Raw genomic sequence first — 24,584 nt, 5'->3', positions numbered from 1 at the left:
TGTGCTTTTCTGCAAAGGGGACATGTATCGCAGGATTTTGGCCAGCAACCTACTTGCCTCAGTAAGCATTAAAGATGGATCGTGGCTGGGTCTTCCAGCATGACAATGACCCGAAACACACAGGCAGGGCAACTAAGGAGTGGCTCTGTAAAAAGCATTTCAAGGTCTTGGAGTGGCCTAGCCAGTCTCCAGACCTGAACCCAATAGAAAATCTTTGAAGGGAGCTGAAACTCAATGTTGTTCAGCTACAGGCCTGAAACCTGAAAGTTCTGGAGAAGATCTGTATGGAAAAGTGGGCCAAAATCCCTGCTACAGTTTGTGCAAACTTGGTCAAGAACTACAGGAAACGTCTGACCTTTGTAATTGCAAACAAAGGTTTCAGTGCCAAATATTAAGTTCTGTTTTTCTATTGTATCAAATATTTATTTCTTGCAATAAAATGCAAATTAATTATGTAAAAATCATGCAATGTGATGTTCTGGATTATTTTTAAGAGTCTGTCTCTCACAGTTGAAGTGAACCTTCAATAAAAATTTCAGACCTCTCCATTCTTTGTAGGAGGAAAACTTGCAAAATCGGCAGTGTATCAAATACTTAGTTTCCCCACTGTAATATGTTTCTGTAATTATACAAGACTTTTGGTTGGTGATTTTGGGTTTACAATCAGTTGGGACAAATAATAGCTTATTTTCCCATCGCAAAACTATTGTTAAATTGTTTAAAGAGAATGTGTAATCAGATAATGATCCATTGTTTATTTAGATCAGCTTTTTATGTTAAATGTATATCCTACAATTGTTTTCACTGATCACATCACTATGTTTTCTAAAAATAAAATCAAAATCTTGCAATTTCACACACTCTATTAGGTTTAAAACTAGAATCATACTTCATGTTCTGTACAGATAACCTTTCAGCAGTCTCATAATCATCACAGACCTGGATTACAATGAAAAGTATTACCTTATTTTTTGGACTATAAGACGCACCGGACCATAAGATGCACCTAGGTTTTAGAGGAGGAAAATAGAAAAAAAATTGTTATGGGGTAGGCGGTCTGCTTCTGACACTGTTATAGAGGTAATGTCCCCCAATTCTGTACTAATAACCCCCATCCTGGTACATATGACCCCCCCCCCTTCCTGGTATACGTGGCCCCATCCCCATCCTGATATGCATGGCACCCCTCATCCCCATCCTGGTATGCATGGCAGCCCAATCCCCATCCTGGTATACATGGCACCCCAATCCCCATTCTGGTATGCATGGCACCCCAATCCCCCATCCTGGTGTGCATGGCACCCCCAATTCCCATCCTGGTATGCATGGCATCTGCTTCTGACTTCAGTCTGCTTCTGACACTGTTATAGAGGTAATGTCCCCCAATTCTGTACTAATAACCCCCATCCTGGTACATATGACCCCCCTTCCTGGTATACCTGGCCCCATCCCCATCCTGATATGCATGGCACCCCTCATCCCCATCCTGGTATGCATGGCAGCCCAATCCCCATCCTGGTATACATGGCACCCAAATCCCCATTCTGGTATGCATGGCAACCCAATCCCCCATCCTGGTGTGCAATGCACCCCCAATTCCCATCCTGGTATGCATGGCATCCCCCATCCAGGTATGCATGGCACCCTCATCCTGGTATGTTTGGCATCCCTCCTCCCTCATTCTGGTATGTATGGCACCCCTGTCCCTGTTCTGCTGCAAAGCAGCTTATCTCAGCATGTGAGCTGCGCATGACGTCACTGCCATGCACCCTCAGCTGCCGGAATAGTCATTGTTCTCCACGCCGGGATTGTAGACGTGGGGAGCAGTGACTATTCACTCTCATTAATAGCATGAACACTGTGGCTGCAGTCGCTGGCTCCTGCAGCTGCTCGACGATCGCTTGTACCTGCTATTAAAGAGCATGAATATTCACTACTCCCCACACCCATGGGAGGGGGGAGTAGTGAATATTCATGCTCTTTAGTAGTGGTCACACGTGATCATGGGAATGGGGAGCAGTGAAAATTCATTTTCTTTCAACAGCGGGCACAGTGTAGTCTGCAGCAGGCGGCTCCTGCCACCATCCAAAGCCACAGCAACAGTTTAGTACACAGTATAGTACATTCGGACTATAAGACGCACCCCCCACTTTCCTCCAAAATTTTGGAGGTAAAAAGTGCATCTTATAGTCCGAAAAATACGGTACTTCTATATACAGCAGATAACACAAGTCGCAATATATGGTCACAGCTCGCCTCCCCCCTGCCTTCACAATGACTTGCCTATACTTGTACTGTACAACTCAGTAAAATTAGTCTGTTGTTGCTTATAATCAGTTGAAAGTAAGAAGAAGTATGAGTCGAACAGGCTTAGTGGACTATGTGAAAATTGCAGATTTTTTATTAAATTTATATAGATTATGATATGAAGATTTGAAAAAGGCTTATAAAAAATGCAAATACCAAGAAAAATTGAAATAATAGGTCATATTTTTTTCATTTTTTTGTTTTTAAGATTATAAAAACATGACTGCTTTCTCTGAGAAAAAGCGTCACTTTTGTCCATGGACAGTTTGTGTCATTTGCAGCTTTTCTGCATTCAGGTGAAACTCCCCAATCAGCTGTTATTACCTCCACTGTGTAAAAGTGAACAGTTAACGGAGCCGAACATCCCCATTCTGGTAACTGAGTAGTGGCCTTTCTTGGGTAATGCAGTTCAATTCTTATTCACTTGATTAAATAAGCGCTCCTATGAATAGTTTTTTTTAATTAAATCTGTGTATATGTGCATTTAGTGTAGTGAGAGTTCACTAATGTACTCACTCGCCTACCACTGCTTTCTTTGGGATCCAGCGCCGCTCTGCTTCTCAGTGACGTCACCACTCTGCATACTCCCAAGGTCACACTGCTCTGTGCTCTGTGTGGCCCGGATGTGACTTTTACAGTATAAGTCTATGGAGAGTCAGAACAAGGTTCCATAGACTTACATTATACAAGAGACTTCCGTCTCACGCATAAAGCATAGAGTGAGCCGGCTAGTCTGAAGTGCGGTCGTCACTGAGAAGAAGAGGAGAACAGTGCTGGATACCGGAGAAAGCATGGAAGGTGAATATATTAACACACTCATACTACACTACAAGGACATATACACAGATTTAATGCAAAAAAAAATATTCATGGGAGAAGTTCTTTAAGAGTTGAGCTGCAGCACCTGTTAAAGTCCACTTTGCAGTGATTTTAGTTGTGCTGTTCTGGCTTTGTTCACTGGTTAGCCTCCACTCGAGCTGATAACAGCTGATCAGTGGGGGTGACCGGCAGGCTTGGACTGGCACACAGGAGAACAGGAGAATCCTCCGGTGGGCTCCTGTGCAGGAGTGGCCTCCATCCTCTTATATGAGCAGTACTTGGCACAATATACTTGAGTCACTATGTGCAGACAAAGGCAGCATCTTATTCATTTACCAATCCACCCAGTTCACTGTTATATACATTTGTTATTGAGGATAATGTCACATTTGCATGAAGCTGAAAAGTGGGGCCCTGGAGTTGGTTACTGGTGGGCCCTTACTGCTTGTTTCTCTTGTATTCGGCAGCTCTGTGTCCTGGTCTAAAGTCTTCTATCAGGTAGTTTGTTGTGTAGGGCATATACTATTTTAGTGCCCTGGCCCCATCACAGAGATCAGCCCCCATAACAGTTGTAATCTAACTTGGGACAGGAGCTGAAATAATGATACCACAATGGGTAGAGATATATGTGGTCTTCCGTCTGTAAATGGCCCCCCTTAATTCCTGGTTCTACTTGAGGAATATTGAGGGTAGTAATGATCACTCCCATCATTGTAATTATGTAAAAAAAAAAAAAAAAGGTAAAGACAAAAAAACTCACATAACACTTTTATTTTCTATCTTTTATTGTAATACCAATAAGCAACATTGTAATAAAATATTACTGGCCCTTTAAGAAATTAAACTATGATCGCAATGACTCTCAGGTCTGGCCCCATAGAGACCACAGAACTAGTTGTGGTCATTGAGGACCGACTGAGAGACACTGGACCCAAAGATCCAGAGGAAGGCGAAGAAACCCCCCGGAGAGTTGTGCCTCAGAGGGGGAAAAAATTCCTTCCTGACCCCAGTTGTGGCGATCGGATATTTCCCTGGATCACGTCTGTCCTGCTGCATATTGCTGTAAATCTGCATGTATTATAAGCTCAGGAGAGCCGACCCTGGGAAGGAAAAGACTAATACACCCTGCTCAAGAGCTGCTTACAATCTAATATACAATATACAGACTGCTCCTGAGGGCATACAGAATAATGTACACCCTGTCCTAGGAGCTTATAATCTAATATACAGACTGCTCCTGAGGGCATGCAGAATAATGTACACCCTGTCCTAGGAGCTTACAATCTAGTATACAGACTGCTCCTGAGGGCATGCAGAATAATGTACACCCTGTCCTGGGAGCTTACAATCTAATATACAATATACAGGCTGCTCCTGAGGGCATACAGAATAATGTACACCCTGTCCTAGGAGCTTACAATCTAATATACAATATACAGGCTGCTCCTGAGGGCATACAGAATAATGCACACCCTGTCCTAGGAGCTTACAATCTAATATACAATATACAGGCTGCTCCTGAGGGCATACAGAATAATGCACACCCTGTCCTAGGAGCTTACAATCTAATATATAATATACAGGCTGCTCCTGAGGACATGCAGAATAATGCACACCCTGTCCTAGGAGCTTACAATCTAATATACAATATACAGGCTGCTCCTGAGGACATGCAGAATAATGTACACCCTGTCCTAGGAGCTTACAATCTAATATATAATATACATGCTGCTCCTGAGGGCATACAGAATAATGTACACCCTGTCCTAGGAGCTTGCAATCTAATATACAATATACAGGCTGCTCCTGAGGGCATTCAGAATAATGCACACCCTGTCCTAGGAGCTTACAATCTAATATATAATATACAGGCTGCTCCTGAGGGCATGCAGAATAATGTACACCCTGTCCTAGGAGCTTACAATCTAATATACAATATACAGGTTGCTCCTGAGGGCATGCAGAATAATGTACACCCTGTCCTAGGAGCTTACAATCTAATATACAATATACAGACTGCTCCTGAGGGCATACAGAATAATGTACACCCTGTCCTAGGAGCTTACAATCTAATATACAATATACAGACTGCTCATGAGGGCATACAGAATAATGTACACCCTGTCCTAGGAGCTTACAATCTAATATATAATATACATGCTGCTCCTGAGGGCATACAGAATAATGTACACCCTGTCCTAGGAGCTTACAATCTAATATATAATATACAGGCTGCTCCTGAGGGCACACAGAATAATGTACACCCTGTCCTAGGAGCTTACAATCTAATATATAATATACAGACTGCTCCTGAGGGCATACAGAATAATGTACACCCTGTCCTAGGCGCTTACAATCTAATATACAATATACAGGCTGCTCCTGAGGGCATAGAGAATAATGTACACCCTGTCCTAGGAGCTTACAATCTAATATACAATATACAGGCTGCTCCTGAGGGCATACAGAATAATGTACACCCTGTCCTAGGAGCATACAATCTAATATACAATATACAGGCTGCTCCTGAGGGCATAGAGAATAATGTACACCCTGTCCTAGGAGCTTACAATCTAATATATAATATACAGGCTGCTCCTGAGGGCATACAGAATAATGTACACACTGTTCTAGGAGCTTACAATCTAATATATAATATACAGACTGCTCCTGAGGGCATGCAGAATAATGTACACCCTGTCCTAGGAGCTTACAATCTAATATATAATATACAGACTGCTCCTGAGGGCATGCAGAATAATGTAAACCCTGTCCTAGGAACTTATAATCTAATATACAATATACAGGCTGCTCCTGAGGGCATGCAGAATAATGCACACCCTGTCCTAGGAGCTTACAATCTAATATACAATATACAGACTGCTCCTGAGGGCATGCAGAATAATGTACACCTTGTCCTAGGAGCTTACAATCTAATATATAATATACAGGCTGCTCCTGAGGGCATGCAGAATAATGTATACCCTGTCCTAGGAGCTTACAATCTAATATATAATATACAGGCTGCTCCTTAGGGCGTGCAGAATAATGTACACCCTGTCCTAGGAGCTTACAATCTAATATACAATATACAGACTGCTCCTGAGGGCATGCAGAATAATGCACACCCTGTCCTAGGAACTTACAATCTAATATACAGTATACAGACTGCTCCTGAGGGCATGCAGAATAATGTACACCTTGTCCTAGGAGCTTACAAGCTAATATATAATATACAGACTGCTCCTGAGGGCATGCAGAATAATGTACACTCTGTCCTAGGAGCTTACAATGTAATATATAATATACAGACTGCTCCTGAGGGCATGCAGAATAATGCTCACCCTGTCCTAGGAGCTTACAATCTAATATACAATATACAGACTGCTCCTGAGGGCATACAGAATAATGTACACCCTGTCCTAGGAGCTTACAATCTAATATACAATATACAGACTGCTCCTGAGGGCATACAGAATAATGTACACACTGTTCTAGGAGCTTACAAGCTAATATATAATATACAGACTGCTCCTGAGGGTATACAGAATAATGTACACCCTGTCCTAGGAGCTTACAATCTAATATACAATATACAGGCTGCTCCTGAGGGCATGCAGAATAATGTACACCCTGTCCTAGGAGCTTACAATCTAATATACAATATACAGGCTGCTCCTGAGGGCATGCAGAATAATGTACACCCTGTCCTAGGAGCTTCCAATCTAATATATAATATACAGGCTGCTCCTGAGGGCATACAGAATAATGTACACCCTGTCCTAGGAGCTTACAATCTAATATATAATATACAGGCTGCTCCTGAGGGCATACAGAATAATGTACACCCTGTCCTAGGAGCTAACATTCTAATACAGGGGTCCTCAAACTTTTTAAACACGGGGCCAGTTCACTGTCCCTCAGACCATTGGAGGGCCGGAATATAGTTTTTTTAAAAAAACTATGCCCAAATTCCTATGCACACTGCACATATCTTATTTTGACGTAAAAAAAAAGCAATACAGGAACAAATACAATATTTAAAATGAAGAACAAGTAAAGTTAGATAAACCGGTATTCCAATAGGCAGGTAAATGTCCCCAATAGGCAGCATAGGTCCCCAATAGGCAGGTAAATGTCCCCAATAGGCAGCATAGGTCCTCAATGGGCAGGTAAATGTCCCCAATAGGCAGCATAGGTCCTCAATAGGCCGGCTATTTCCCCCTTATAATGCCCCATGCAGGCTGTTCGCACCTTATAATGCCCCAAGCAGGATGTCACCCCCCATATAATGCCCCATGCAGGATGTCCCTTTCTCCCACCATATAATGCCCCATGCAAGATTTCACTCCCCTGTCTTTATAATGCCCCATGCTGGATGTCACCCCCCCATATAATGCCCCATGCAGGATGTCACTCCCCTGTCGTTGTAATGCCCCATTCAGGATGTCACCCCCCCATATAATGCGCCACGCAGGATATCACTCCCCTGTCGTTATAATGCCCCTTTCAAGATGTCACCCCCCCCCATATAATGCCCCATGCAGCATGTCACTCCCCCATATAATGCCCCATGCAGGATGTCACCCCCCCATATAATGCCCCATGCGGGATGTCACCCCCCAATATAATGCCCCATGCAGGATATCACTCCCCTGTCGTTATAATGCCCCTTTCAGGATGTCACCCCCCATATAATGCGCCACGCAGGATATCACTCCCCTGTCGTTATAATGCCCCTTTCAGGATGTCACCCCCCCCCCATATAATGCCCCATGCAGCATGTCACTCCCCCATATAATGCCCCATGCAGGATATCACTCCCCTGTCGTTATAATGCCCCATTCAGGATGTCACCCCCCCCCATATAATGCCCCATGCAGAATGTCACCCCCCCCCATATAATGCCCCATGCAGCATGTCACCCCTAATATTATGTCCCATGCCTCCATACATTAAAAAAAAAATGCAATACTCACCTCCCTCCTCCTCACCTTCTGCCGCTGCTCAGGTCTGTAATTCAGCGTCGCCCCGCTCTGCGCTGCCTGTGATGGCTCAGGGGAGGGCGCGATGTAAAGACGTCACCGCACCCTCTGACCTGACACGTCACAGGGAGCGCGCACCAGGAAGACAGCGTATCTGTGGAGGCACGGGGAGAAGTAAGTATCCGGCTGCCGGGGCCCTGAGCAAGCGCGAGGGAGCGGGCGCTGACACCTCTCTCCTCTGCCCACAGCCCGGCGGGCCGGATAAAAATCCTCCGCGGGCCGCATGTGGCCCGCGGGCCGTAGTTTGAGGACTCCTGTTCTAATATATAATATACAGGCTGCTCCTGAGGGCATACAGAATAATGTACACCCTGTCCTAGGAGCTAACACTCTAATATATAATATACAGACTGCTCCTGAGGGCATACAGAATAATGTACACCCTGTCCTAGGAGCTTACAATATAATATATAATATACAGACTGCTCCTGAGGGCATGCAGAATAATGTACACCCTGTCCTAGGAGCTTACAATCTAATATACAATATACAGGCTGCTCCTGAGGGCATACAGAATAATGTACACCCTGTCCTAGGAGCTTACAATCTAATATACAATATACAGACTGCTCCTGAGGGCATGCAGAAAAATGTACACCTTGTCCTAGGAGCTTACAATCTAATATATAATATACAGGCTGCTCCTGAGGGCATACAGAATAATGTACACCCTGTCCTAGGAGCTAACATTCTAATATATAATATACAGACTGCTCCTGAGGGCATACAGAATAATGTACACCCTGTCATAGGAGCTTACAATCTAATATATAATATACAGGCTGCTCCTGAGGGCATGCAGAATAATGTACACCCTGTCCTAGGAGCTTACAATCTAATATATAGTATACAGGCTGCTCCTGAGGGCATGCAGAATAATGTACACCCTGTCCTAGAAGCTTACAATCTAATATATAATATACATGCTGCTCCTGAGGGCATACAGAATAATGCACACCCTGTCCTAGGAGCTTACAATCTAATATACAATATACAGACTGCTCCTGAGGGCATGCAGAATAATGTACACCTTGTCCTAGGAGCTTACAATCTAATATATAATATACAGGCTGCTCCTGAGGGCATGCAGAATAATGTACACCCTGTCCTAGGAGCTTACAATCTAATATATAATAGACAGGTTGCTCCTTAGGGCATGCAGAATAATGCTCACCCTGTCCTAGGAGCTTACAATCTAATATATAATATGCAGGCTGCTCCTGAGGGCATACAGAATAATGTACACCCTGTCCTAGGAGCTTACAATCTAATATATAATATACAGGCTGCTCCTGAGGGTATACAGAATAATGTACACCCTGTTCTAGAAGCTTACAATCTAATATACAATATACAGGCTGCTCCTGAGGGCATGCAGAATAATGCACACCCTGTCCTAGGAGCTTACAATCTAATATATAATATACAGGCTGCTCCTGAGGGCATACAGAATAATGTGCACCCTGTCCTAGGAGCTTACAATCTAATATACAATATACAGGCTGCTCCTGAGGGCATACAGAATAATGTACACCCTGTCCTAGGAGCTTACAATCTAATATACAATATACAAACTGCTCCTGAGGGCATGCAGAAAAATGTACACCTTGTCCTAGGAGCTTACAATCTAATATATAATATACAGGCTGCTCCTGAGGGCATACAGAATAATGTAACCCTGTCCTAGGAGCTAACACTCTAATATATAATATACAGACTGCTCCTGAGGGCATACAGAATAATGTACACCCTGTCCTAGGAGCTTACAATATAATATATAATATACAGACTGCTCCTGAGGGCATGCAGAATAATGTACGCCCTGTCCTAGGAGCTTACAATCTAATATACAGTTATATGAAAAAGTTTGGGCACCCCTAGTAATCTTAAGCTTAATGTTTTATAAAAATTGGTGTTTTTGCAACAGCTATTTCAGTTCGATATATGTAATAACTGTTGGACACAGTAATGTTTCTGCCTTGAAATGAGGTTTATTGTACTAACAGAAAATGTGCAATCTGCATTCAAACAAAATTTGACAGGTGCATAAGTATGGGCACCTCACCAGAAAAGTGACATTAATATTTAGTAGATCCTCCTTTTGCAAAAATAACAGCCTCTAGTCGCTTCCTGTAGCTTTTAATGAGTTCCTGGATCCTGGATGAAGGTATTTTTGACCATTCCTCTTTACAAAACCAGTTCAGTTAAGTTTGATGGTCGCCGAGCATGGACAGCCCTCTTCAAATGACCCCACAGATGTTCAATGATATTCAGGTCTGGGGACTGGGATGGCCATTCCAGAACATTGTAATTGTTCCTCTGCATGAATGCCTGAGTAGATTTGGAGCGGTGTTTTGGATCATTGTCTTGCTGAAAGATCCATCCCCTGCGTAACTTCAACTTCATCACTGATTCTTGAACATTATTGTCAAGAATCTGCTGATACTGAGTGGAATCCATGCGACCCTCAACTTTAACAAAATTCCCGGTGCCGGCATTGGCCACACAGCCCCAAAGCATGATGGAACCTCCACCAAATTTTACTGTGGGTAGCAAGTGTTTTTCTTGGAATGCTGTGTTTTTTTGCACCATGCATAACGCCTTTTTGAATGACCAAACAACTCAATCTTGGTTTCATCAGTCCACAGGACCTTCTTCCAAAAAGAAATTGGCTTCCCCAAATGTGCTTTTGCATACCTCAGCCGACTCTGTTTGTGGCGTGCTTGCAGAAACGGCTTCTTTCGCATCACTCTCCCATACAGCTTCTTCTTGTGCAAAGTGCGTTGTATAGTTGACCGATGCACAGTGACACCATCTGCAGCAAGTTGATGCTGCAGCTCTCTGGAGGTGGTCTGAGGATTGTCCTTGACTGATCTCACCATTCTTCTTCTCTGCCTTTCTGATGTTTTTCTTGGCCTGCCACTTCTGGACTTAACAAGAACTGTCCCTGTGTTCTTCCATTTCCTTACTATGTTCTTCACAGTGGAAACTCACAGGTTAAATCTCTGAGACAGCTTTTTGTATCCTTCCCCGGAACAACTATGTTGAATAATCTTTGTTTTCAGATCATTTGACAGTTGTTTTGAGGAGCCCATGATGCCACTCTTCAGAGGAGATTCAAACAGGAGAACAACTTGCAAGTGGCCACTTTAAGTAGCTTTTCTCATGATTGCATACACCTGGCTATGAAGTTCAAAGCTCAATGAGGTTACAAAAACAAAAAAAGTGCTTTAGTAAGTCAGTAAAAAGTAGGTAGGAGTATTTAAAACAAGAAAATGATAAGGGTGCCCATACTTATGCACCTGTCAAATTTTGTTTGAATGCAGATTGCACATTTTCTGTTAGTACAATAAACCTCATTTCAAGGCAGAAACATTACTGTGTCCAACAGTTATTACATATATCAAACTGAAATAGCTGTTGCAAAAACACCAATTTTTATAAAACATTAAGCTTAAGATTAATAGGGGTGCCCAAACTTTTTCATATAACTGTACAATATACAGGCTGCTCCTGAGGGCATACAGAATAATGTACACCCTGTCCTAGGAGCTTACAATCTAATATACAGACTGCTCCTGAGGGCATGCAGAAAAATGTACACCTTGTCCTAGGAGCTTACAATCTAATATATAATATATACAATATATGGGCTGCTCCTGAGAGCATGCAGAATAATGTACACCCTATCCTAGGAGCTTACAATCTAATATACAGTATACAGGCTGCTCCTGAGGGCATGCAGAATAATGCACACCCTGTCCTAGGAGCTTACAATCTTATATACAATATACATGCTGCTCCTGAGGGCATGCAGAATAATGCTCACCCTGTCCTAGGAGCTTACAATCTAATATATAATATACAGGCTGCTCCTGAGGGCATACAGAATAATGTGCACCCTGTCCTAGGAGCTTACAATCTAATATATAATATACAGGCTGCTCCTGAGGGTATACAGAATAATGTACACCCTGTTCTAGGAGCTTACAATCCAATATATAATATACAGAATGCTCCTGAGGGCATGCAGAATAATGCACACCCTGTCCTAGGAGCTTACAATCTAATATACAATATACAGGCTGCTCCTGAGGGCATGCAGAATAATGCACACCCTGTCCTAGGAGCTTACAATCTAATATAAAATATATACAATATATGGGCTGCTCCTGAGAGCATGCAGAATAATGTACACCCTATCCTAGGAGCTTACAATCTAATATACAGTATACAGGCTGCTACTGAGGGCATGCAGAATAATGTACACCCTGTCCTAGGAGCTTTCAATCTAATATATAATATACAGGCTGCTCCTGAGGGCAAGCAGAATAATGTACTCCCTGTCCTAGGAGCTTGCAATCTAGTATACAATATACAGGCTGCTCCTGAGGGCATGCAGAATAATGTACACCCTATCCTAGGAGCTTACAATCTAATATATAATATACAGACTGCACCTGGGGGCATACAGAATAATGTACACCCTGTCCTAGGAGCTTACAATCTAATATACAATATACAGGCTGCTCCTGAGGGCATGCAGAATATTGTACACCCTATCCTATGAGCTTACAATCTAATATATAATATGCAGGCTGCTCCTGAGAGCATACAGAATAATGTACACCCTGTCCTAGGAGCTTACAATCTAATATACAATATACAGACTGCTCCTGAGGGCATACAGAATAATGTACACCTTGTCCTAGGAGCGTACAATCTAATATATAATATACAGGCTGCTCCTGAGGGCATACAGAATAATGCTCACCCTGTCCTAGGAGCTTACAATCTAATATACAATATACAGACTGCTCCTGAGGGCATACAGAATAATGTACACCTTGTCCTAGGAGCGTACAATCTAATATATAATATACAGGCTGCTCCTGAGAGCATACAGAATAATGTACACCCTGTCCTAGTGGCTTACAATCTAATATGTAATATACAGGCTGCTCCTGAGGGTATACAGAATAATGCACACCCTGTCCTAGGAGCTTACAATCTAATATATAATATACAGGCTGCTCCTGAGGGCATGCAGAATAATGTACACCCTGCTTCCAGGAGCTTACAATCTAATATACAATATCTGAAGGTAGCTTACCGGGGGAATGGGTGCGGTGAAGCGGGGTCATAGGAGGCAGTGTCGCTGCTTCAGCAGGCCAGTGTCAGCGGGCCCTGGTTTCTCATAAGATGTTGGCGCCTGTGAGCAGAGTCCCTTTTCCCATTGATTGCCCTTAAGTGGGCTTTGGGAAAATGGATGCTGGAGGAGGCACATGCATCTCTTGAGATCTCAATCTGCGCATGCGTCGCCTCCAGCAGCCAGTTTCCCAAAGCCCGTTGCAGGGCAATCAATAGGAAAGGGGACTCTGCTCACCGGCGCCGACGTCTTATGAGAGCCCAGGGCCCGTAGCATCGTCCCACTCCTACCGCTGCTGGCCCCCTGAAGCAGCGGCCTTGCCTCCTGTGACCCCACTCCACCACCGCCCCCCCTCCCATCCCCCCCCCCCCCTTTCCGGTAACCTACCGTTAAATGAACTATAAAGAGGCACAACCATTTTTAAAAAAAAAAAAAATTCCACACAAAATTAAGGGGTGCGTATTAAAGTCAGCAAAATATGGTAATGGCAATGCAAGTCTATGGGTCTGTGAAAAAATTGGACCGCGCTTTGATAACATCTGAGTGTGGTCCAATTTTCACTGACTGACAGAAGGGAGAAGGTGAGAAACCTTTTGTTTCTCCTCTCCATGTCCGAGAAAAATTGATGCCACTCTGATCAAAATCTGATCGGAGTCTGTAACTCTATTACACCAGTTGCCGTTGCTTCAATTCTGCTCATTATATCCTGTGGTTCCAGTTCTTGTCCTCCTGCTGCCATCAAGCTACTCCGTTCTCCTGCTGTGCCATCGTCATCTGTCCGTGCTTCATTACAGCTGATCATCTGAACTAGATGAGACATAACGCCTATCATTACAAAAAAGAGGATTAAATGATAGGTCCTATTTAAGGAATCATCGTCATACACAAGAGAGAACACATCGCTCAGAGTTTTTTGCTGTGATTTTTTTTAGGGGTAAATGGTGCAGTTCTAAACTTCACCACAAACACTCCACAGCTACAGGAGGAGTGAATGGGGCCTTAGTGTTAAGTGAACAGCTACCTACATGGACTTGTCTTTCTCAAGCTGCTGCCTCTGGGACACAAGATGGTTCAGGATTAGAACTTTATACATTCTGTACCAATTGTGATGTTATGTGATATCTATGATGTCATGTGCCCTGTGATGTCGTAATAAATGCCACTGCTGTTATGTATCAAGTTTCCAACATTAAGGAAGAGTTGAATTAAAGAAGTTGTACAGTACTTTATATTACCCCTCCAATGACTTTTTGTAATTACCTTACGTTGCTGATAATGCCTGTGAGCGGCGCTATCGGTGGCTGCTCACAGGCATCACGTGACCGTGCGCTTTCCGAATGAATGGGGAGAGGCAGAGCGCGCTTTGGATGCTGGGTGTGACGCGGGGGGGGTAACCCTACCCACAGCCTGGCATCCACCTGGAACGCGGAAGACAAAGACCCTCGGCTGCTGCCAGCACTTGTCGTGACATCAGCGGATGTCAGAGCCGGCTGCAGCCGGGGGACACGTGATGCCTGTGAGCGGCCAGTGATTGCGCCGCTCACAGGCAGTATATACAATGTAAGGTAATTACAAAAATCCTTAGGGGCCTCGGGGGGATACATTGGGGGGTAATATAAAGTACTGGACAACCCCTTTAATAAAACAAAATCACAGGCTGCAAATAACCACCAGCCTCATTTTTAATTGAGTCATGACGCACGTTAGAACCTAAACATTTCCACCCTTTTATTCTAATCCGCATCACCTAATGTTCTATGAACTAAAGGAAAGCACAGGACGCCATACTGCAATTCCTGATCACGATAAACCGTCAGTTCCAGGTCACCTCTGATCCAACAGGACCAAGAGCTGACAATGGAGAACTGTAGCAGTCTGCAATTACTTTTATGTTATGAAAACGCTCTGTTTTGACAACATTAATGGCAAAACTACCCAAAAATGGAACCAAATTGAGTGGTCTCAACTGGCTCACCCCTTTCTATATGCTTTTATTAGAGCACATGGGTGTCATAGAGGGCAAAACCAGTCAATTGCTGAGGGTCTGCAAGACCTTTGACAGATGATCAGTTGATCGATCAGCAAGTCCTCAGAGGTTGTCCAGATTGGTAACCCCTGTTAGGACGGGCTCACACTGGCTTTCTAAAGCACCCAAATGTGCAGCTTTTCCTTTGATTCTGGTCAATAACATTTTTTTTAAATCATAGAATCATTATAACAATCACAGCTCTGGACACATGATCCAGCGCCATTTGCGGCGATTTTCAGGTTACTGATGCAGTTCTGAATCCTACTACTAACGCCCCATCTATACAATCTATGGGAGAGGTCGTAAGTGAAGAGTTTCCTACCTGGACTTGTTTCCTTCAAGCTGTCAGGCTCTGATGAAAAAAGATGGCTCAGGTGTTACACTTTGTACATTCTATACCAACTGTGATGTCACATGATGTCTATGATGTTTATGTGCTTTGTGATGTCAAGAAAACTGCCTTTTTAAACCCCTTCCAACCCAATGACATACTTTGAGTTTATGAGCAGGTCATTTGGATGCAACGGCGCAGACAATGAAGGAACAATAGTAATCATCAAAAGCTATAACTATAGGGACACACATACACATACATACAGGTGCATCACACAAAATTAGAATATCATCAAAAAGTTAATTTATTTCAGTTCTTCAATACAAAACGTGAACTCATATATTATATAGAGTCATTACAAACAGAGTGATCTATTCCAAGTGTTTATTTCTGTTAATGTTGATGATTATGGCTTACAGCCAATGAAAACACAAAAGTCATTATCTCAGTAAATTTAAAAAAAATATCAAAAAACACCTGCAAAGGCTTCCTAAGTGTTTAAAAAAGGCCATTAGTCTGTTTCAGTAGGCTCGAGAATCATGGGGAAGACTGCTGACTTGACAGATGTCCAGAAGGCAGTCATTGACACACTCCACAAGGTCCCAGAGTTCCAATTTTCATTTGGAAATCAAGGTCCCAGAGTCTGGAGGAAGAGTGGAGAGGCACACAATCCAAGCTGCTTGAGGTCTAGTGTGAAGTTTCCACAATCAGTGATGGTTTGGGGAGCCATGTCATCTGCTGGTGTAGGTCCACTGTGTTTTATCAAGACAAGTCAGCGCAGTAGCCTACCAGGAAATTTTAGAGCACTTCATGCTTCCCTCTGCCGACAAACTTTTTGGAGACGGAAATTTCATTCTCCAGCAGGACTTGGCACCTGTCCACACTGCCAAAAGTACCAATAGCTGGGTTAAAAACAACAGTATCACTGTGCTTGATTGGCCAGCAAACTCGCCTGACCTTAACCCCATAGATTGTCAAGAGGAATATGAGACACCAGACCCAACAATGCAGACGAGCTGAAGGCTGCTATCAAAGCAACCTGGGCTTCCATAGCACCTCAGCAGTGCCACAGGCTGATCGCCTCCGTGTCATCCCACATTGATGCAGTAATTGATGCAAAAGGAGCACCGACCAAGTATTGAGTGCATTTACTGAACATACATTTCAGTAGGCCAACATTTCGGATTTTAAAAACATTTTTCAAGCTGTTGTTATAAAGTATTCTAATTTACTGAGATAATGACTTTTGTGTTTTCATTGGCTGTAAGCCATAATCATCAACATTAACAGAAATAAACACTTGAAATAGATCACTCTGTTTGTATGGCTTTATATTATATATGAGTTTCACTTTTTGTATTGAAGAGCTGAAATAAATTAACTTTTTGATGATATTCTAATATAGTGAGATGCACCTGTATATATGGTCAGACTGGCCCACTGGGGGACCGGAGGATCATCTGGTGGCCCCATGTGCTGGCACTGTCAGCTGTCTACAGACTACAGCTACAGGCTCAGCGGTGATAAAATGCCAGCTAATCGGAACAGTGTTCCGTTCAGTACACATGAGCTGCAGAAGAGAGAGGTTCACCGATGGTAGCACCGCTCTCCCTGGTTGTTCCTGGTTTGGTATCGCAGTGTTCAGGATCCAGCAGGATTGATCAGTGTTCTCGTTAGTATGAGAAGTGAGCTGCAGTCTGCAGCTTAAGAGATTCGGTGACCCGTGGTCTAGTCTCCTGGGATGTCTAATGCTGGGAGGAACAGTCAGCAGTACTCAGCGGCACTAGCACATGACATACTACAAGCACGGCAGCTCACACGTGTTAGTGCTACTGATTATTATTCACCGCTCCTCTCAGCATTACACATCCCGGCAGAGTGCAAAGGCAACTGAATCTCCTCTGCTGCAGTGCAGACAGCAGCTAACTTCTCCTACTGACAGAACATTGATCAATAATGCTGGATTCTTGTCACTGCGATACCGCACCTGGAATAGCCAGGGAGAGCGGTGCTACTGTTGATAAATCTAACAGTGATTGGCAGTAACGCAGCCAGTCAGTGTTAGTTTTGTTTGTGGCCTCTTCCTTGCGCTGACAGCAGAGCTGAGGTATTGAGCCATGCTGTGCTGAGTAACACTGCTCCTCCCCCACTGTGTCACAGGATGACAGTAAGAAGCACAGGGAGATGGATGGCTCCTGCTACATCACTCACCAAAGGTTAGAGTTATGTAGCTGAGCAGTATTCTAACCCATAACTAAGTGAGCCCCCGCCAACACCAACAGTGAGTGTCATAGGGGGGGCTTTACTCATTGGTGATAGAGGATGAGAGGGCTCAGTCACTAAGGGAGGATTTCCTTCATTTTTTTGTTTCACGACTGACTGACTGAGCCTCCCCTGTATCACCCCTGACTGACTGAGCCTCCCCTGTATCACCCCTGACTGACTGAGCCTCCCCTGCATCACCCCTGACTGAGCCTCTCCTGCCTCACCCCTGACTGAGCCTCCCCTGCCTCACCCCTGACTGAGCCTCCCCTGCATCACCCCTGACTGACTGAGCCTCCCCTGCATCACCCCTGACTGACTGAGCCTCCCCATTTTGGTATAATGTCCCCCATCCTGGACCCCATGCTATAACCATGTCCCCCTTCTGGTATAATGTCCGCGATTCTGGTATATTGTCCTCATCCTAATATAATATCCCCAGCCTGGTATGTTATCCCCAATCCTGATATAATGTCCTCCATCCTGGTATAATGTCCCTCCTCCTGATATAATGTCCTTCATCCTGATATAATGACACAAAAGGAAAAAAGAGTAATCCGCTCACCTGATTGCTGCAGGCTCTTGGTGCAAGGAAGCAAGGATACGTGCAGCCTCACGTGTATAAATGGAAAAGAGAAGAGAAGAAAACCAGCTTCCAAAAATAACAAAATGTATTGAAATAGATCCACTCAGTTAAAAAAGTTAATGTCATATCGTGGAATCTCACATGGAAAAAATAGGCAACGCGTTTCAAACACAATCCTGTGTTCTTTGTCAAAGCAAGAACAAAGGATTGTGTTTGAAACGCGTTGCCTATTTTTTCTATGTGAGATTCCCCGATATGACATGAACTTTTTTAACTGCGTGGATCTATTTCAATAAATGTTGCTATTTTTAGAAGCTGGTTTTCTTCTCTTCTCTTTTCCATCCTGATATAATGTCCGCCACCCTGATATAATGTCCTCCATCCTGGTATAATGTCCGCCATCCTGATAAAATGTCCGCCACCCTGATATAATGTCCGCCATCCTGTTATAATGTTCCCCCAGCCGAGAGCTGACTTCTGCGGGCCGCCAAGGGCAGCGCACGACGTCACTGCCATGTGTAACCCATCATTGGCAAGCCAACATATGCTGCCAGCCTCTGATTGGCCATCATCGTGTATTGCAGTGCTGAGAGCCGGCGGGTCTCTGTGTCACAATACATTTCATCAGAATGTGTGTCAGAGGATGCACATCCAGGTGAAATAGGTGTCGGTGGGCCACACTTAAGCGTGGGTCTGGTCCCGGTTGCCCCGCTTGTTTTGAATGTTTTAATATAACAGTAACAGTATTGCAGTATATAGAGGAAATAATGATCTCATATGAATCCAGCCTAATGCTGGATTTCACAGGAGTATCAAGATGGGGACGCCCAGCTGAATGGTAGCCATACAGGTACATGCCCTCTGTATGTTGCCTGTGAAGTGGGCTCCACTCCTGAGCCAACTCCACACATGTGGATCCTGCTGTGGACGTACTGGTACTGTATGTTCATCTGTGCCAAGGGATTAATATTTTGAATTGATTTTATGTATGTGCATGTGGAAAGGAGCGCCCTTATCCTGGCACTGGCTGTCTTAAAAAGGCATGGAACAAATGCATTTATATGAAAACCATTTTTACATGCATAAAAAGTTGCAAATTTGTACAAAATTATATAACAATGCAACATTTGACACACTGGACGCCAGCTCTTTTTTTCATTTTTTTTTAACATCGAGAAGTGTGCTACCTTGCTTAAAATGTTGTGTTAAATAATTTGCACCAAATTTTTCATTAGGGGTAAAATTTGATAAATATGGAATAGTGGTGTTGAAGTGAGTACACAAGATTTGGCTCAAATTTCTCAATTTTTGATAAATGTTAACCATTGTGTTTTTGTTACACCACAATATTAGCACATTTTATCTCACAATTGGTGAGCTTGTATTATTTCTATGTAGCTACATAATGGGCCCCAGGAATGATTTTCTCTGGTGGACCCTAGGCACACCAATCCGATGCTGGTGTCTGGTATCGGACCCCCACCAATCTCATATGTATGATCTATCCTGTGGATAGGGCAACAATATCAGAGGCATAGAAAGCCCTTTAATAGTTTGAGGAATAGTGGATGGTTGTCTTGATTTCTAAACTGATATGTCTGCAGATTAAGAAAAGCCAAACGTAAACAAGGAAGAGGCTGAATTGCTTACACAAGCGCCACAGCCTCTTTAAAAAGTTGATCAGAAGGAGGGGGATGGTTGGACTCCCACCAATCTAATATTGATGGCTTTTCGTAAGCAAAAGCCATCAATTATAAAAGGCTAGATAACCCAGAGCTACTTCTGGTACTAATGTCCTCATGCGTCAGATGAGTATTTTGCTACCCATCAGATTCGAAGGGCCAAGTTTGAACACCACCTCCATAATTAGGGAATGCTTATGTCATTAAATCATTTTTTTTTCTGTGAGATACATTTCCTAGGTTCCTCCTTCAGTATGCTATTAATTATCCCAGCTACATTGCATTTGGAATTATATGTATGTGAAGTCAGGTGTATTGTTTATTAAAATATCATATTTGACTTGTTTTGTTTTTTGATTAATATTTATAATTGGCAATTACTTAGAATCCATGAGATGAACATGTTGGTTTTAAAGAAGATCTGTCACCAGCTCAAAAGTACCCAGTTTTCTATCTTACTTTACTCCCTCTGCTTATCTGATTTTTCTTCTTTTTTGTTATATTTAAATCTCTAATACCACCAGAGATATGGGACTTTTTACTATGTACTAATTTTTGTAGTCTTTACCAAGTCATTCAGGATTCCCCGGGGGCGTGTTTTTAAACTGCAACCCTGTGTGCAACGCCCCCTTGGTAAACACCATAACAATTAGCACTAAATAGAAAGGCCCATAGCTCTGGAACAGTTATGGTGGATTTAAAGAATACAAACCTCCCCCCAAATACTCATAGAAGTAGCAGGAATAAAAAAAGCTAAATCTGGCCACTTTTGACCTGGTGACAGGTCTTCTTTAATCATAAATTTTGCAACTGAAAACAGAGGTTGTGAAATAGGAGTGCAAGTGGGTATGATTGTATTGTAGAACATGGTGAATTTAGTTATAATCCCTGGACACAGTGAGCCGTGTCAAAGACCATTTATTAAAACTGTAGTAGCCCCATTAATTATAAGACATGTCATTCTAATGAGCTGTTTCATTCTCATTTGCAGTCCTGTTATATAAAGTATTGATAGGTGGTGGACATTACACAACTTGTCTAATGCACGAATAATGTGAAAAAGATGAAATGACAACATAGAATTCAAAGGGGAGGTTGTTGTTGTTTTCCATTATGAAGTAATGAGTGTTGCAATAACTAGGAATTCTCCTCCTTTATTAAGCACTCATTTACAATCATATAATAATTATAGATAGCCACATTTGTTAAAAGTTAATGCAGAGTTATGTTAAAATGAATAATCAATATAGTTTAATTACATTCATAATGGTCCTGTGTAGCTTTATATTATAGAACAGCACAGAAAATACTGTACAAAGAAAAAGTAAATCAGAAAAAATATATTTTATATTTTTCATCGCAAGCCAGGTTAATTTATAACATCGACGGACACTGTTATGAATGAAAGCTCACGTGCCTTCATGCCAAAATATGAGGGTTTCATAGCTAGTTAAACAAATGTTAAGCCATGTCCTAGAGGGATGCCTCATAGATCAATTCATCATTCCTACTGTGGCTTACAGAAGACTTTGAATTATTTTATTAATGAGCTGTAGGGTATAACATCACAAATTGAGTTGCATTTAACAGGACTCCCCGGGTGCCCTACCTGCAGGTGGACAACCTCTGAGGTTGACTGGGAATGAGGCGGAACATTTTTTCTTCCCTTTTAATAATAATAATAATAATAATAATAATAATAATAATAATAATGTCATCATAGGACTATGTTATTAGCCTTATGCATTTAATTTTCTTGTTCTGTTATTGGAAATTGATTCATAACATGACAGACCCAAATGGTGTCAATGGACCCCATTGACTGTACTAAGGTGTGTCGTGTTTCCTTCATGGTGTCTCAATCTTTTCTAAAAATGTAATTTTGTCAGGCTGGCTTACTGTAAAAAGAGTGACAGTTAAGTAACGTTTCACTTGTTGAAACATTTATTCAAAAGATTTTTGCTGGTGGATCCCACCAATATCATGTCTGTGGTGACTTGCTGACCATCAACTGTCAAAAGAAACCTGGTTCACATAGGCTGGATTTTAACCCTTCAAACTCTACAGTTTTCATAAACTGCACCAGAGATTCTTGAATCAATAAAGTATGTCCTCATAAATGAGAATATCCTGTATTGTATTGCATTTCAAAATACTTAATAAAAATATATTCCCAGGTAAATAATTAAATCCAAAAGCTAGAACATAAGAAGTGAGCACTAAAGATCCTTAAAATATTTTATTGAATATGCAAAATATATACGATACATTAGATAATATTAAAAGCAGAGGGGCCACATTACAGAGGGACACAATTTAGACCTGCTCACAACATGTATGGTGAAACAAGGCATCACATTGCAAAAAAGGAATAAGTATAAGGGCACAGTGAGACGGCCATATCACTCGCACGCAATCCTCGGACTGGCCGTCTGCTCTCCTGACCCGATCGTGACAGCTGCATAGAAATACATGCTGTCGCGCTCGGGTGAGGAGAGCCAACAGCCTGTCCAAGGATTACGATGCTATTCTTGCACGAGTAATACTTCCATCTGACTGTGCCCTAAAAGATCTAATTCCTACTTAGTTTTATTTATAGAGCTAGTACATTCAATTCAAGGTGAAAAATTCACGCATTCATATCAAAAAGGTAATAAGAGCAAAGATAATCCCTTATTATACTAATGTACTAATGTAGGTAGTGCTGTAGATTTGAGTTGGGCCAGTGTCTTACACCCTAGTCCCCCCCCCCCCCCCCCCATGAAGAAGCAGGACGAAACGCGCGTCGGGATGGAGGGACTCTGGCCTGGCTCACATCAACAGCACTAGCTATGTTATTATAATAAGGTATTGTCTCTTTGCTCTTATTACCTTTTTGATATGAATACATGATTTTTTTCACCTTGAATTGTGGATGCGCTAGATGTATAAATAAAACCAGGTGGGAAGTAGAAGTTTTATACTTCATCCTTCTTTGCAATGTGATGCCTTGTTTCACCATATATGTTGTGAGAAGGAGTAAATTGTGTCCCTCTGTAATGTGGCACCTCTGATTTTAATATTATCTCATGTATCTTATATATTTAGTATATTCAATAAAATTATTAGGATCTTTAGTGCTCACTTCTTATGTTGTAGGTTTTGAATTTAATTATTTACCTGGGCATTTAGTTTCACCAGAGATGCTTGGTAGCCACTCACATAAATAACAGGTTTAGCTATCTGTGGCTTTAGCCCTACAGAGACAAATTAATGTTATAGCCAAATGATTTCTATAATACTTTTTTTTCCCTTTTTTTTCACATGTAGGGGTCAATTTATCCAGCCCTTTTCACCAGAAAACTAGCATTAACAAAATGTGGTCACTTTTGGCATTTTTACATAAGCTCCACCAACTTTCTTAAAAAGCAGGTGAAACTTAGTGGAAAGGGGGTATGGTCTAATGTTGCACAGATTCATTATAATCTACAAAAGAGGCATAAAGTATAGCCATAGTGTACTCCAGTCAGCAGCTCAAAGATACTCCAAATTCAGTAAGAGGCGTGTGTCTCTCAATGAATTTGGTGCAGCTTACTCCAGCGGATTCTGGATCAAGACGATAATATAAAACACTAGTCTTGATGAATTCTCACATATTGTTTTTTAGAAAAATGATTATGGATGCAGTTTTTTTTAACCATAGTCAGAAGTGGATTTAGACTCAACGGAAAAAATAAAGGAAAGGCTTGTTGATGGATTGACTAAAGGAAAAGCCAACTTATTAAAATATTATCAATTTTTTTTGTTACTTTTGCTTTGGGTAGAGAGATTCATGCATTTACTACTACTTTTCGTAATAGTTGATCATTGTATTCATACTAATAATGATTGCTTTTTTTCATTTTCAGCTAATGCTCATCCCCCGGTTCTCCTGGTGAATGGCTCTTTCACTGTGGGCATTGGCACAGTAAGACCATTGGACCTTTCTTTTATGAATGTTCAAGATTTGGACACCGAAGAAATTAGTCTTACGTTTCATGTTGTGACTACTCCAGCTAACGGTCGGCTTGTGAAAATAGCCAACGGCAAGGAGGTTCATCTGCATAAAGAAACACACTTCAGCTGGAAGGATCTAATTGAGCAAAGGGTGAGATTCAAGCACAGCAAGGAGAAATCAAGGTAATGAACATTTAATCAACTATTACACTTTAATAATTCTGAAAACTCCTGATTATTCCTTGTTTGCTAGAACATTATGAGCAAGTTTGTGATGTATGAATCACTGGAAGAAAATAGTGCAGACAATTAAAGCATACGTGTCCTTTTAAAGAAGACCTGTAGAAAACCATGGTTTTACTGCTCTCATCCCCCACAACCAAATAATACTTCATT

The 24,584-nt window shown here is 42.1% G+C and overlaps 1 protein-coding gene across 1 annotated transcript in view; it reads left to right on the top strand.

The window, feature by feature from the left end:
- The window catches only part of FRAS1 (Fraser extracellular matrix complex subunit 1), a 626,357-nt gene that overhangs the window by 431,610 nt on the left and 170,163 nt on the right, over nt 1-24,584 (top strand). Inside the window, exon 27 of the mRNA XM_073637084.1 lies at nt 24,101-24,371. Within this exon, the coding sequence (XP_073493185.1) occupies nt 24,101-24,371 (271 nt within the window). The remainder of the gene's footprint in view (nt 1-24,100; nt 24,372-24,584) is intronic.

Source organism: Phyllobates terribilis, unplaced genomic scaffold (genome assembly GCF_046119375.1).
Source record: "Phyllobates terribilis strain yellow unplaced genomic scaffold, ASM4611937v1 Scaffold_1__5_contigs__length_1240528914, whole genome shotgun sequence".
In the NCBI taxonomy this organism is placed as follows: Eukaryota; Metazoa; Chordata; class Amphibia; order Anura; family Dendrobatidae; genus Phyllobates; species Phyllobates terribilis.
This window is presented reverse-complemented; position numbering and strand designations above follow the sequence as displayed.